This window comes from Somniosus microcephalus, chromosome 4 (genome assembly GCF_052327205.1).
Source record: "Somniosus microcephalus isolate GS21.2 chromosome 4, FLI_Smic_1.0, whole genome shotgun sequence".
Lineage (NCBI taxonomy): Eukaryota > Metazoa > Chordata > Chondrichthyes > Squaliformes > Somniosidae > Somniosus > Somniosus microcephalus.
Window position 1 is genome coordinate 325,342,181 of NC_140990.1, and position 14,467 is coordinate 325,356,647.

At 48.6% G+C, this 14,467-nt stretch overlaps 1 protein-coding gene across 1 annotated transcript in view; it reads left to right on the forward strand.

Annotated features, from left to right (window-relative positions):
- Window positions 1-14,467, forward strand: part of LOC147120676 (contactin-associated protein-like 5) — a 665,277-nt gene that overhangs the window by 41,895 nt on the left and 608,915 nt on the right. Inside the window, exon 2 of the mRNA XM_085986858.1 lies at window positions 13,759-13,962. Within this exon, the coding sequence (XP_085842984.1) occupies window positions 13,759-13,962 (204 nt within the window). The remainder of the gene's footprint in view (window positions 1-13,758; window positions 13,963-14,467) is intronic.

Here is a 14,467-nt window from a genome sequence, read left to right on the forward strand (position 1 = left end):
GGGCAGATGTGTAATGCTTAACACCATTGTCCTTTAAGAACCTCCGGAACTCTTCAGACACAAACTGTGGTCCATTGTCAGAGCAAATCTGTTCAGGCAGCCCATTCCTGGCGAATATGGTTCATAAAACTGTGATCGTTTTTTCTGTGGTGGTTGAGGACATTTTTATTACCTCTGGCCACTTTGAATGTGCATCCACCGCAACGAAAAACATCGAGTCCATGAAGGGACCAGCAAAATCAATGTGCACCCTTTGCCATGGAGATGAGGGCCACTCCCATGGATGTAGAGGAGCTTGTGGTGGGGCGTTTTGGACCTTCTGGCATCCTGCACAGCTCTTGGTCATCTCTTCAATTTCTCTATCGATTCCCGGCCACCACACAAACGCTCTGGCTAAGTTCTTCATTTTTACCCCACCCAGATGACCCTCATGAAGCTCATTGAGCACTCTATCCATCAACTTAGGTGGAATTACTACTCTGGATCCACACATCAAGGTTCCTCTCCACACTGACAGCTGTTCTCTTCTCGGCGAGAATGCTGGCAGCAGTAGTTCGCCATGTGCTGGCCATCCCTTCACCGTTAAATCTTAGACCCGTGATAGTGTCGGGTCATTCCGTGTTTCCTTTTCTATGTTTGCATTCGTCACAGGGAGACATTCGACTATGGTCGAGTGGAATAACTCCATTGGATCCACTGCAAGGTCTTCTTCTTCCACCGTCGGCAACGGTAGGCGTGACAATCCATCAGCATTCCCATGCTGTTTAGTTCCTTTGTACTCGATGTCATATTGGTGTGCCCCTAGGAAAAGGGACCACCTCTGCAGCCGTTGCGCTGTCATTATCGGTACGCCCTTCTGAGGGTTGAAAATGGAGACAAGAGGTTGATGATCGGTTAGTAGAGTAAATTTTTGACCGTGCAGGTAGTGATTGAACTTCTTCACCCCCCACACTAGGCTGAGGGCCTCTCTGTCAATCTGGGTGTAGTTACGCTCGGCAGAAGTTAACGAGCGTGACGCAAAAGCTATCGGCCTCTCGAAACCATCAAGGAATTTATGTGACAGTACTGCCCCAATGCCATAGGAAGACGCATCACACGCCAGTCTGATCGGCAGTGCTGGGTTGTAGTGAGCCAATACTTCTCTTGAAGTGATTAAGTCCTTACTCTTCTGAAAGGCGCGCTTACAGTCATTGCTCCATTTCCATGCTATTCCCGTTCGTAGCAGGGCGTTCAGTGGGTGCAGAATTGTCGACAAATTCGGCAAAAACTTATGGTAGTAATTCACCAATCCGAGGAATGACCTCAGTTGCGACACATTTTCAGGCACTGGGGCCTTAACAACTGCTTCAATTTTGTCAGGGGACTTATGTAACCCCTCTTCATCAATCACGTGGCCACAATACGATATCTGTTTCTTAAAAAACTCGCACTTGGGGCGGTTGGCTCGTAGCCCATGTTCCCGTCGTCTAGTGAGCACCTGTTCTAGGTTGTTAAGGTGTTCACTGTCATCCTCACCTGTCACAAGGATGTCGTCCAAGTAACTGAGTCCCCGGAATCCCTTGCAGGATTTGTTTCATCGCTCTTTGCCATATCGCTGGAGCCGATGCTACTCCGAATACCAATCGATGATACTGGTAAAGACCTTTGTGAGTGTTTATCGTGAGATACTTCCTAGAGGATTCTTCAACCTCCATCTGCAAATATGCTTGTGCTAGGTCAATTTTTGTAAAACGCTTCCCTCCAGACAGTGAGGCGAAGATGTCTTCTATCTTTGGAAGAGGATATTGTACTGTGTGAAGGACTGGGTTCACCGTCACCTTGAAATCCCCACAGATGCGAACCTTCCTTGGCTCCTCAGACTTATTGCTTAACGTTTTCTTCATGACAGGAACGATGGATGTCGCCCACTCGCTCCAGTCGACCTTAGACAACACGCCTGCCTTCTCCAGATTCTCCAGCGCTGCCTCGACGGCTGGGCGAATTGCATATGGTACCGGTCTTGCTTTGAAAAACTTGGGAATTGCATTCTCTTCTATTTTTATCGAGGCGGTTACGCCTTTAAGAGTGCCCAGTTCTTGTTGAAATACCTCTTTGGCGTTAGCTAAGATTGTTGACAATCGTCCAGGAGTGACGTCTTCATCTTTTTTAACGTCCACCGTCATTGCATGAATGGAGTGCCAATCTAAGCTTATCTTCCTGATCCATTCCCGTCCCAATAACGGTGGTCCACCATTTTGCAGTATGTAGAGATACAATTTCCGTATTTTCTTGCCGTTGTATTCGACAGGCACCCTTATTTTTCCTCTGGGGTATACTTTTTGCCCCGTATACGTCGTCAAGACGATGGATGTCTCTCTCAAGGGTATGTGTGAGAATAGCCGCTCGTAGTCTCGTCGATTCATGATGGATAGCGCTGATCCTGTATCCAATTCCATTTTAACTTGGGACCCTGCTATCGTGAGGGTGACCCAAATGGTTCGGTGATCCTCTTTTGCGATTACATTGTGAAGTTTGAGACAGCTTAGTCTCCTGTTCCCGGATTCACTATCGCTCATCTGGTCTTCGGAACTACTGTCCGTCATCTTTTGTACTTTCTTGTACGGTTCCTTAGTAGCCTTTTTGTTGTCGCTGGTCTTCTTCCCAGACCTGCAAACTCGTGCAATGTGTCCCATCTTTCCGCATTGCCTGCATATTTTGTCCTTGGACCAGCAGTCCTTCTGGTCATGGTTAGTTCTGCCGCAGCGATAACATTTTGCAAATCCCCGTGTCATTTCGTTGGTGCCGTATTCCTGTGGCTTTTGTTGAATTTCCGCAGCTCCCCTGGCTGCTGCTTCGTACGATACTGCCAGCTGAAAGCCTTATCTAGCGTCAGCTCTTTCTCTGAGAGTAACTTCTTCTGTGTTCCTTCACTCAGGAGTCCACAGACAAATTTGTCCCGTAGGGTATCTGCCAGTCCTGCTCCGAACTGGCAGTGCTTTGATAGCTTGCGTAGTTCTGTAAGGTACTCAGCATTGCTCTCATCTTTATGCTGAGTTCTCCTGTGGAATTTAAATCTTTCTGCTATTAACAGCGGTGCAGAGTATAGGTGTCCCTGTAGGACAGCAACAATTTCGTTAAAACTCTTCGCCTTCGGTTTGGCTGGAGTAATCAGGTCCCGCAATAGGCCGTACGTTCTAGCGCCCATTAAGTTTAGCAATACCGATGCCTTTTTCTCATCGGCTATTTCGTTTGCCTCGCAATATACCTCGACTCTTTCCACATACGTGGTCCAGTCCTCTATTGTATTATCAAAGGCAGTGATACAGCCAGTCTTCGGCATCTTGCAAATCTAAAATGGCGCCTCCTTCTTTGCCTTCTTCCCCGATTTAACAAAATGGCGCCTCCCGCGCTTTGCCTTCTTCCCCGCTGATGCTAGCGCTGCTTTCCACGGTTTCCGTTGCAAACTGCAGCTCCTCGCGGTTTCCTGCGCGTTTAATATTTCTTTTTTTAAATTATTTTCCCGTCGTGGAACAACCCTGTGGGACTTTTGCCTCCCTCTTCTCGGGTCTATACGCAGCCTGGCTTCGTAGCACCGGCCGCGCCCTGTGTGCTCCACCCTCTCTCTCTCCTCTTCCCGATAACGCTGCTCGGCCCCGTTGCAAGCCACCCGCTCGAGTTCGCGACCGCCGCAGCCCAGGAAGGATCAGTGTACTACCTGCCACCAGCCCGATTAGCTGAAGCACCGTCGACAGGAACCAGGCCCTGCTTTTGACAGCTTCTCCAGCAATCTTCAACTCCGCTAACACAGGGGCGATGGTCGACGCCCGTTTCTACTGCTTCTTTCTTCCTTCTGGCCTCGACCTCTGCTCACTTCGCTGCAGGAATGGATCCCAGGAGGTGGTGCAGACTGTAGGTAAGTTCGTATCTGCTCGTCGCCAGTATTATGTCCGTGAATGATTGAGACACGGACAGCAGGAGTTGAACAAAACAAGTCTTTACTGAATGAAGTCAATCGGGAAACTGAAACTACAGAGGCTCACTAGCGCCTTTTAGACAGGGGTGGTCACTGCCGGTACTGCAGTCTGAGACCAGTTATTCTCTTAAAGGTACATACACAACAGGAGTCTCGTATCGGGCATGTGGACAATGTGACCCGTCCATCGGAGCTAATCGAGCGTGGTCAAAGCTTCGATGCTGGGGATGTTGGCCTGAGCAAGAACACTGACATTGGTGCACCTATCCTGCCAATGGATTTGCAGGATCTTGCAGAGGCAGCATTGGTGGTACCTCTCCAGTGCTTTGAGGTGCCTGCTGTACATGGTCCATGTCTCTGAGGCATACAGCAGGGCGGGTATCACTGCTGCTCTGTAGACCATGAGCTTAGTGCCGGGTTTGAGGTCCTGGTCTTCAAACACTCTCTTCCTCAGGTGACCGAAGGCTGCACTGGCACACTGAAGGCGCTTCACAGGAGCATTATCAAACAAAATTTGACACCGAGCCACATAAGGAGAAGTTAGGGCAGATGCTTGGTCAAAGAGGTGGGTTTTAAGGAGCGTCTTAAGGGAGGAAAGAGAGGTAGCGAGGTGGAGAGGTTTAGGGAGGGAATTCCAGAGCTTAGGAGTCCAGACAGCTGAAGGCACGGCCGCCAATGATTGAGTGATTAAAATCAGGGATGCACAAGAGGAGTGCAGATAATCTTTGAAAAAACTCTCCAATTAGTCCACTCTCCTTGCTCTTTCCCCATAGCCCTGCAAATTTCTTCCCCTTCAAGGATTTATCCAATTCCCTTTTCAAAGTTACTGTGGAATCTGCTTCCGCCACCCTGTCAGGCCGAGCATTCCAGATCACAACTCGCTGCCTTAAAAAAAAATATTCTCCTCATCTCGCTTCTGGTTCTTCTACATCTGTGACCACCTAATGCCGTGTCCTTATCTGAGAATCTGTAAGACTGTCTGGAGTTTGTTCCGTTTATCTGAAATGAGATCCCAGCCAGAGCTGCCTTCCTTGAGGCCAACAGCAGGTGTAGAAAAACAAATCTACACAGATGAGAGCAAGTTGTTGAGTCATGGATTTTAACTCTAGGATCCCTGGAGCCTCGAGGGATTGCAAGAGCTCAGGGGGGGTTTCGGGGAGGTCATCAGATTTTGGTGCTTTTGCAATCAGACTGCTGTATTTTTCTGCATTTGCCGAGTTACTTATTTCCCTTCATCAAATGTTCGCTGCAGTGATCACACTAGTTTTACTTTGAGCAACTGCCGCTGTCTCTCAGAAGTTGGGATGGGTGTTCTCTGGAACTGCTGAGGAATGAGGTACCTGGGAATGGTGTCAATATGGATCCCTGGGAGCTTGTTAATATTTCCAGTGGATCCCTGGGAATGGTGTAAATATTTCCAATGGATCCCTGGGAACCTGTCAATGTTTCCAGTGGATCCCTGGGAACTTGTCAATGTTTCCAGTGGATCCCTGGGAACGTGCCAATATTTCCAGGGGGTCCTCAGCAGTGTGTTGCTATTTGCAGAAGGTCTCAGTGGGTGTATCAGTGTGTGTGTCATTGTTGGCGATGGGAAGATCCCATGGATTGTGACAACATTTGCAGGGGGGTGTTCTTAACGTAGAAAACCATTACAATAGGTGATCCTTCTTCCTTCTAACCCACCAACCATTGCCATCTGTGCAGCCTTTCTTGTCCTGCTGTATTTTATTGATACGACAATGGCCACTCCTCCTGTGAGCTTTCCTCTTTTGCTCCTGCTAAGTTACAAACACAACATCCAGCACACCCTTCCACTCTCAGCCCTCACAGTGCTGAAATGTACTGGTTGGGAAGGAAAACCACTGGTTGGTCCTCATTCACGGAATTATCACATATCGGAAAACCCCAGACTGAGACCAATGCACAATGGATCCATTGGACCCTCTTGTAACAGAGGACATTCTTTCGCAGATGTCAAAACTGTGGAACTCCTAACTTTTTTTTAATTCATTCATGGGATATGGGCTTCGCTGGCAAGGCCGGCATTTATTGCCCATCCCTAGTTGCCCTTGAGAAGGTGGCGGTGAGCCGCCTTCTTGAACCGCTGCAGTCCGTGTGGTGTAGGTACTCCCACAGTGCTGTTAAGGAGGGAATTCCAGGATTTTAACCCAGCGACGATGAAGGAACGACGATATATTTCCAAGTCAGGATGGTGTGTGACTTGGAGGGGAACTTGGAGATGGTGGTGTTCCCATGCGCCTGCTGCCCTTGTTCTTCTAGGTGGAAGAGGTCGCGGGTTTGTGAGGTGCTGCTGAAGAGCCTTGGCGAGTTGCTGCAGTGCATCTTGTAGATGGTACACACTGCAGCCACGGTGCATCGGTGGTGGAGGGAGTGAATGTTTAAGGTGGTGGATGGGGTGCCAATCAAGCGGGCTGCTTTGTCCTGGATGGTGTCGAGCTTCTTGAGTGTTGTTGGAGCTGCACCCATCCTCCTACAATCTGTAGGCTTATAAAATCCGAGTTTGGTGCCTCACCTAACTAGTACTCCTTGACTCACCTCATCTCGTCTCCTTTATCTCGTCGCTTTCTCAAACCTGTTCCTGATTGAATGCCAGACATATTAGCAGCAAAAACCGGGACCGACAAACTGTGGCTGCATAGAGAACAAAGCATGACGCACGCGAGTAAAGAATATACAGATATGTCGGAGGTCAGATGGTAGTGAGGAACTGCTCAAGCATTACTTCTGAACCATTTGATGTATTACTGCCTTGGAAGTGGGAGCCATGAGGGAAATCTAGTTTTCACATTCTAGTCATCGGCAACCTGTGCAATGTTGCTGTAGGTCAATCTATGCAATACAATGCTGCACCTGAGTGATCCGCAAGAATGATCCACCGTACTGAGGGCTTACTAGCACTTTAGAAGCTAGGATGTAATGTTAAACTTGTACAAGACTTTACTTAAAAAAAGAAAGACTTGCATTTATATAGTGCTTTTCCCGACCACCGGACCTCCCAAAGCGCTTTAGAGCCAATGAAGTACTTTTGGTTAGTGTAGTCACTGTTGTAATGTAGGAAAGGCGGCAGCCAATTTGCACACAGCAAACTCTCACAAACAACAATGTGATAATGACCAGATAATCGGTTTAGAATCATAGAGTCATAGAATGGTTGCAGCACAGAAGGAGGCCATTCGGCCCATCGAGCCCGTGCCGGTTCTCTGCAAGAGCACTTCAGCTCGTCCCACTCCCCCGCCCTTTCCCCGTAGCTCTGCAATTTTTTTTCTTTTAGGCCCTTATCCAACTCCCTTTTGAAAGCCATGATTGAATCTGCCTCCACCACCCTCTCAGGCAGCGCATTCCAGATCCTAAGCACTCGCTGCGTAACAAAGGTTTTTCTTATGTCACCTTTGGTTCTTTTGCCAATCACCTTAAATCTGTGTCCTCTGATTCTCGACCCTTCTGCCAATGGGAACAGTTTCTCTCTATCTACTCTGTCCCGACCCCTCATGATTTTAGTGGTGGTGATTGAGGGATAAATATTGGCTAGGACACTGGGGATAACTCCGCTGTTCTTCTTCGAAATAGTGGGATCTTTTACACCCACCCGAGAGGGTGGACAGGGCCTCGGTTTAATGGCTCATCCGAAAGATGGCACCTCCGACAGTGCTGCACTCCCTCAGTACTGCACTGGAGTGTCAGCCTAGATTTTTGTGCTCAAGTCTCAGGAGCGGGTCTTGAACCCACGAACGTCTGACTCAGAGGCGAGGATGCCATCAACTGAGCCACTGGCTAACATAGTTATGCCACAGTCGAAGTATTGTGTGCAGATTTGAGCACCTATTTTGAACAACCAACTCCATCCCTCTCCCTGGCACTGTCTGAGTCTAGACCAGGCCATTTCCAACATTGGCGTCGGTTCGACCATGAGCTCAGCTTCCAACCACATATCTTGTCCAGCACCGAGACTGCCTACTTACACCTCCATAACATCGCCAGTCTCCGACTCTGCCTCAACTCATCTGCTGCTGAATCCCTCATCCATGCCTTTGTTACCTCTGAACATGACTATTCCAATATGCCACCTACAAGTTCCCCTCCAAGTCACACACCATCCTGACTTTTTTTTTATTTGTTTATGGGATCAGGGTGTCGCTGGCAATGCCAGCATTTATTGCCCATCACTAGTTGCCCTTGAGAAGGTGGTGGTGAGCCGCCTTCTTGAATCGCTGCAGTCCGTCTGGTGATGGTACTCTCACAGTGCTGTTAGGTAAGGAGTTCCAGGATTTTGACCCAACGACGATGAAGGATCGGCGATATACTTCTAAGTCAGGATGGTGTGCGACTTGAAGCGGAACTTGGAGGTGGTGGCGTTCCCCCATGTGCCTGCTGCCCTTGTCCTTCTAGGTGGAAGAGGTCATGTGTTTTGGAGGTGCTGCCGAAGAAGCCTTGGCGAGTTTATGCAGTGCATCTTGTAGAAGGTATACACTGCAGCCACGGTACGCCGGTGGTGGAGGGAGTGAATATTTAAGGTGGTGGATGGGATGCCAATCAAGTGGGCTGCTTTGTCCTGGATGGTGTTGAGCTTCTTGAGTGTTGTTGGAGCTGCACTCATCCAGGCAAGTGGAGAGTATTCCATCACACCCCTTACTTGTGCCTTGTAGATGGTGGAAAGGCTTTGGGGAGTCAGGAGGTGAGATACTCGCCGCAGAATACCTAGCCTCTGACCTGCTCTTGTTGCCACAGTATTTATGTGGCTGGTCCAGTTAAGTTTCTGGTTAATGGTGACCCCCAGGATGTTGATAGTGGGGGATTCGGTGTTGATAATGCCATTGAATGTCAAGGGGACATGGTTAGACTCTCGCTTGTTGGAGATAGTCATTGCCTGGCACTTCTGTGGTGCGAATGCAACCTGCCACTTATCAGCCCAAGCCTGAACGTCGTTCAGGCCTTGTTGCATGCGGGCATGGACTGCTTCATTATCTGTGGAGTTATGAATGGCACTGAACACTGTGCAGTCATCAGTGAACATCCCCATTTCTGACCTTATGTTGGAGGGAAGGTCATTGATGAAGCAGCTGAAGATGGTTGGGCCTAGGACACTGCCCTGAGGAACACCTGTAGTGATGTCCTGGGGCTGTGGTGATTGACCTTCAACTAGCACAACCATCTTCCTTTGTGCTGGGTATGACTCCAGCCAGTGGAGCATTTATCCCCCTGATTCCCATTGACTTCAGTTTTACTAGGGCTCCTTGATGCCACACTCGGTCAAATGCTGCCTTGATGTCAAGGGCAGTCACTCTCACCTCACCTTTGGAATTCAGCTCCTTTGTCCATGTTTGGACCAAGGCTGTAATGAGGTTGGGAGCTGAGTGGTCTTGGCGGAACCCAAACTGGGCATCAGTGAGCAGGTTATTGGTGAGTAAGTGCTGCTTGATAGCACTGTCGATGACACCTTCCTTCACTTTGCTGATGATTGAGAGTAGACCGATGGGGCAGTAATTGGCCGGCTTGGATTTGTCCTATTTTTTGTGGACAGGACATACCTGGGCAGTTTTCCACATTGTCGGATAGATGCCAGTGTTGTAGCTGTAATGGAACAGCTTGGCTAGAGGCACGGCTAGTTCTGGAGCACAGGTATTCAGCACGATATTAGTTGTTTAATGGTCCACCACCATTCACGACTGGATGTGGCAGGACTGCAGAGCTTTAATGTGATCCGTTGATTGTGGGATCGCTTAGCCCTGTCTATAGCATGCTGCTTCCACTTTTTAGCATGCATGTAGTCCTGTGTTGCAGCTTCCCCAGGTTGGCACCTCATTTTTAGGTACGCCTGGTGCTGCTCCTGACATGCTCATCTACACTCGTTGTTGAACCACGGTTTGTCCCCTGGCTTGGTGATAATAATAGTAGACTGAGGGATATGCCGGGCCATGAGGTTACAGATTGTGGTGGAATGCAATTCTGCTGCTGCTGATGGCCCACAGCGCCTCATGGATGCCCAGTTTTGAGCTGCTAGATCTGTTCTGAATCTATCCCATTTAGCACAGTGGTAGTGCCACACAACATGACAGAGGGTGTCCTCAGTGTGAAGATGGAACTTCATCTCCACAATGACTGTGCAGTGGTCACTGCTGCCATGGATAGATGCATCTGCGACAGGTAGATTGGTGAGGACGAGCTCAAGTAGGTTTATCCCTCATTTTGGTTCTCTCACCACCTGTCGCAGGCCCAGACTGGCAGTTATATCCTTCAGGACTCAGTCAGTAGTGGTGTTACCGAGCCACCCTTGGTGATGGACATTGAAGTCCCTCACCCAGAGTACATTCTGTGCCCTTGCTACTCTCAGTGCTTCTTTCAAGTGGTGTTCAACATGGAGAAGTATTGATTCATCAGCTGAGAGAGGGTAGTAGGTGGTAATCAGCAGGAGTTGTCCTGAAGCCATGAGACTTCATGGGGTCTGGAGTCAATGTTGAGGACTCCCAGGGCCACTCCTTCCCAACTGTATACCACTGTGCCGCCACCACCCTTAGTGGGTCTGTCCTGCCGGTGAGACAGGACAAATCCAGGAATGGTGATGGAGGAGTTCGGGACATTGGCTGTAAAGGTATGATTGTATGAGTATGACTATGTCAGGCTGTTGCTTGACTAGTCTGTGGGACAACTCTCCCAAATTTAGCACAAGTCCCCACATGTTGGTGAGGAGGACTTTGCAGGGTTTACTGTTGCCTTGTCTGTAGCCGGTGCCGAGTGGTCCATCCGGTTTCATTCTTATTATTTTGTTTCGTAGCGCTTAGTTACAACTGAGTGGCTTGCTAGGCCAAAGCCATGATCTCATTGAATGGCGGAGCAGGCTCGAAGGGCCGAATGGCCTACTCCTGCTCCTATCTTCTATTTCAGAGGGCAGTTAAGAGTCAACCACGTTGCTGTGGGTCTGGAGCCACATATAGGCCAGGACGGCTGATTTCCTTCCCTAAAGGACATTAGTGAATCAGATGGGTTTTTAACGACAATCCGATAGTTTCATGGTCACCATTACTAGCTTTTTATTCCAGATTTACTGAATTTAAATTCCCCAGCAGCCGTGGTGGGATTTGAACTCACGTCTCTGGATCATTAGTCCAGGCCTCTGGATTACTAGCCCAGTGACATTAACACTACGCTACCATTCCCTCTTATACTTGGAAGTATATCGCCGATCCTTCATCGTCGCTGGGTCAAAATCCTGAAACTCCCTCCCTAACAGCACTGTGGGAGTACTTTCACCACACGGACTGCAGCAGTTTAAGAAGGCGGCTCACCACCACCTTCTCAAGGGCAGTTAGTGATGGGCAATAAATGCTGGCCTTCCCAGCGACGCCCACATCCCATGAACGAATAAAAAAAATACGCTCCTGGCTGGCCTCCTATCTTCCACCCTTCGTAAACTTGAGTTCATCCAACACTCATTACAGGTCTTCAAAATTATGACGGGTTATGAGCAAGTAAATAGTGATAGACTGAGGGGGGAATTCACAATCGTTGCGCCCTTTTTTCGGGCGTAAAATTGGCGCAACGATGACGGACGTAGCAGTGCGTCGGGTTGCGCCCAATCTGCAAGTGCGTTCGGGTGACTCCTATATTCGTCGGCGCCGTTTTTTAAGTGGCTCTAGGGGCTTGACACCTGTTTAAGGATGCCTTGGAGAAATTAGTCAGTGCTGAGGGGTGCAGGCACCGAGTCTCCCTCGCTCACCTGTTCATGAGGTTGCTGCGGCCGCCAACAACCATGGACATTCTTTTGTTTAAATACGTACTTTAACCTGGAGCTCCTCCCACTCCATGACCACGATCGTCTACTCTACCATCCTCCAGGACCCCTGCCCCCACCCTCGGGACTCACCCGAGGGCTGCTGCCGGCCGCACGGGCGGAACCGCCTCTGGAGGCACTCCAACTGGCCTGATTGTCACTGTGAGGCCTGAGGCCTAATTTCTGTTGTTGCGCCATGGGCCTCCCGGTTTAGGTGCGCGCTGGAAGTGTTCCGTCAGTTCTGCTTCTGCAAACAGGCCGTAAAGACTTTAGCCCCCGCTGCTTCCTCTGGATGGTGAGATGGTAACGAGAGGATGCCAATTAGTTGTTGTTTAGATTATGCTCTCTGGATTAACGTACTATACATTCAACTTTCAATCCAGGAGGGCAACAGATGGTCAGCATCTCTTGCAAGGCTATCAATCTTATTTTTAAAATAGAGAAGCATTGGGTCTTATGTGCACATGCTAGGCAACTGATGAGAAAGAAAGAAAGACTTGCATTTATATAGCGCCTTTCACAACCTCAGGACGTCCCAAAGCGCTTTTCAGCCAATGAAGTACTTCTGCAATGTAGGAAATGCGGCATCCAATTTGTGCACAGCAAGCTCCCACAAACACTAATTAAATAAATTACCAGATCATCTGGTTTAGTGCTTTTGGTTGAAGGATAAATGTTGGCCAGAACATGTGGGATCTTTTATGTCCACCTGAGAGGGGAGACATGGTTTAACGTCTCATCCAAAAGGCGGCACCTCCGGCAGTGCGGCATTCCCGCAGCACTGCGTTGGAGTGTCGGCCTAGATTTTTGCGTTACAAGTCTCTGGAGTGGGACTTGACCCCACAACCTTCTGACATCAGTAGGTTCAAGAGTGCTACCCACTTGAGCCACAGCTGACACCTAATATAAAGGCAATCCAAAGAGACCATAGAGAGGTGATTTTCCAATAGGCTTTGCCTGCCTGCGAGGTTCCTGCTAGATCTTCTGGGTCCCGCAGAATTTACTCTACTATGTCAGACAAAGTATTGGGGGACGGTCAATTATCCACCAGCCTCCATTGGTGACCTTCCCCTCTGTGATGGCAGATAATTGAGGTCCCGCAGTGTTTTAAAAGCTTTGAGCTACCTTCTTACTAAATAGCAAGTGGTATTAGTAATAGCAACTTTTCAGTCAGATTACAATCCCCACGGAAAGCATCCGTGGAGAAGCAAAGACTGCCAAATCGCACAAAAGCAGATGCTAACTTAAAGGGAAATAGCAACAGCACCGGAAAAACAACCTCCCAAATCATTTGGGAATTAAGGATTCTGCAAGGCTTCAAAATAGTCCACCCATTTCTGTTCAAATAAAAAACATACATCAGGACCTCAATTATCCACACGCCCATTATAAACACTCCTATATCCGCAATCCCACCACCCACACTCCCCTTTAACAGCATTCACATTATCCACACACTCTCATTATCTCGCTCGTATTAGCCGCACTCCCAATATCCACATTCCAATTATTCGTACTCCCATTATCAACATTGGCATCATCTGCATTTACATTATCCCCACTCCCGCAATCCCCACTCCCGCAATCCCCACTCCCGCAATCCCCACTCTCGCAATCCCCACTCTCGCAATCCCCACTCCCGCAATCCCCACTCCCGCAATCCCCACTCCCACAATCCCCACTCCCGCAATCACCACTCTCGCAATCCCCACTCCCGCAATCCCCACTCCCGCAATCCCCACTCCCGCAATCCCCACTCTTATTTTAAGCAGATCCATTATTGGGAGAAGAGCAGGATGTGCATTTTTTTTTCTGTAAAACCAGCTAAAATCTGTGAAATTAATTCTCCCTGTACTCTTTGTTCCTAATCCAGCAGCGTACTTAGCTCTTGTACACAAATCAGATATCGCCGGTATTTAACCTTACGTCAGAAAACCAACGGGAGCGCGGTCTTCCAGTAACCGTCCTGAAATTTGTACGGCTCATTCTGAGAGATCACAGCCCAGGTTTGCTTTCACAGAATCGGATGTTGCCGACTTTGATGGGAAGAGCTCCATGTTCTACAGATTCAACCAAAAGAGCATGACCACGGTGAAGGACGTGATCTCCCTGAAGTTCAAGACGATGCAAAGTGATGGCGTGGTCCTGCACGGAGAGGGACAGCGGGGTGATTACATCACGCTGGAGCTGAAGAAAGGCAAACTCTCCCTGGAGATCAGTTTAGGTAAGGAACTTGCTCATTTCTGTTTTAAAGCAATTACTTTGTTAGAGATTGAAGAGACTATAAAACAGCTCCTGTGCTAAATAAATGCTGCAATGTTCAATTAAAGCACAGGAATCGTTTCTTGCAGGCAATAAACAGAAGAGAATATAGAGATACCAGAGTTGTTACTGAGGCCTCTGGTTTTCAATGGCTGAATAAGTCAAGTTCTGTTCTTATTGCAAGAGACCATAAAAATATTACCACTGTTTTGTGGATTGCACAATCCTATTTGTTTATAATTAGACCCACCGGTTTATGATACCCACATAAATTAAATCCCATTTGTTTTGCATAGGTTTATAGGATTTTCCAAGGTTTGTACCAGTGTTTTGAGGAACATAGGGCAAATTCTGCACTTCCAACTGCGAGATGGGCTCAAGGGGAGAGTGGGCTGGAGATGAGGCTATAATACTGTCGGGTTGATTCACCGAATCGAGCTATCTTTGAGCGCAGCTCCCAGTTGGGT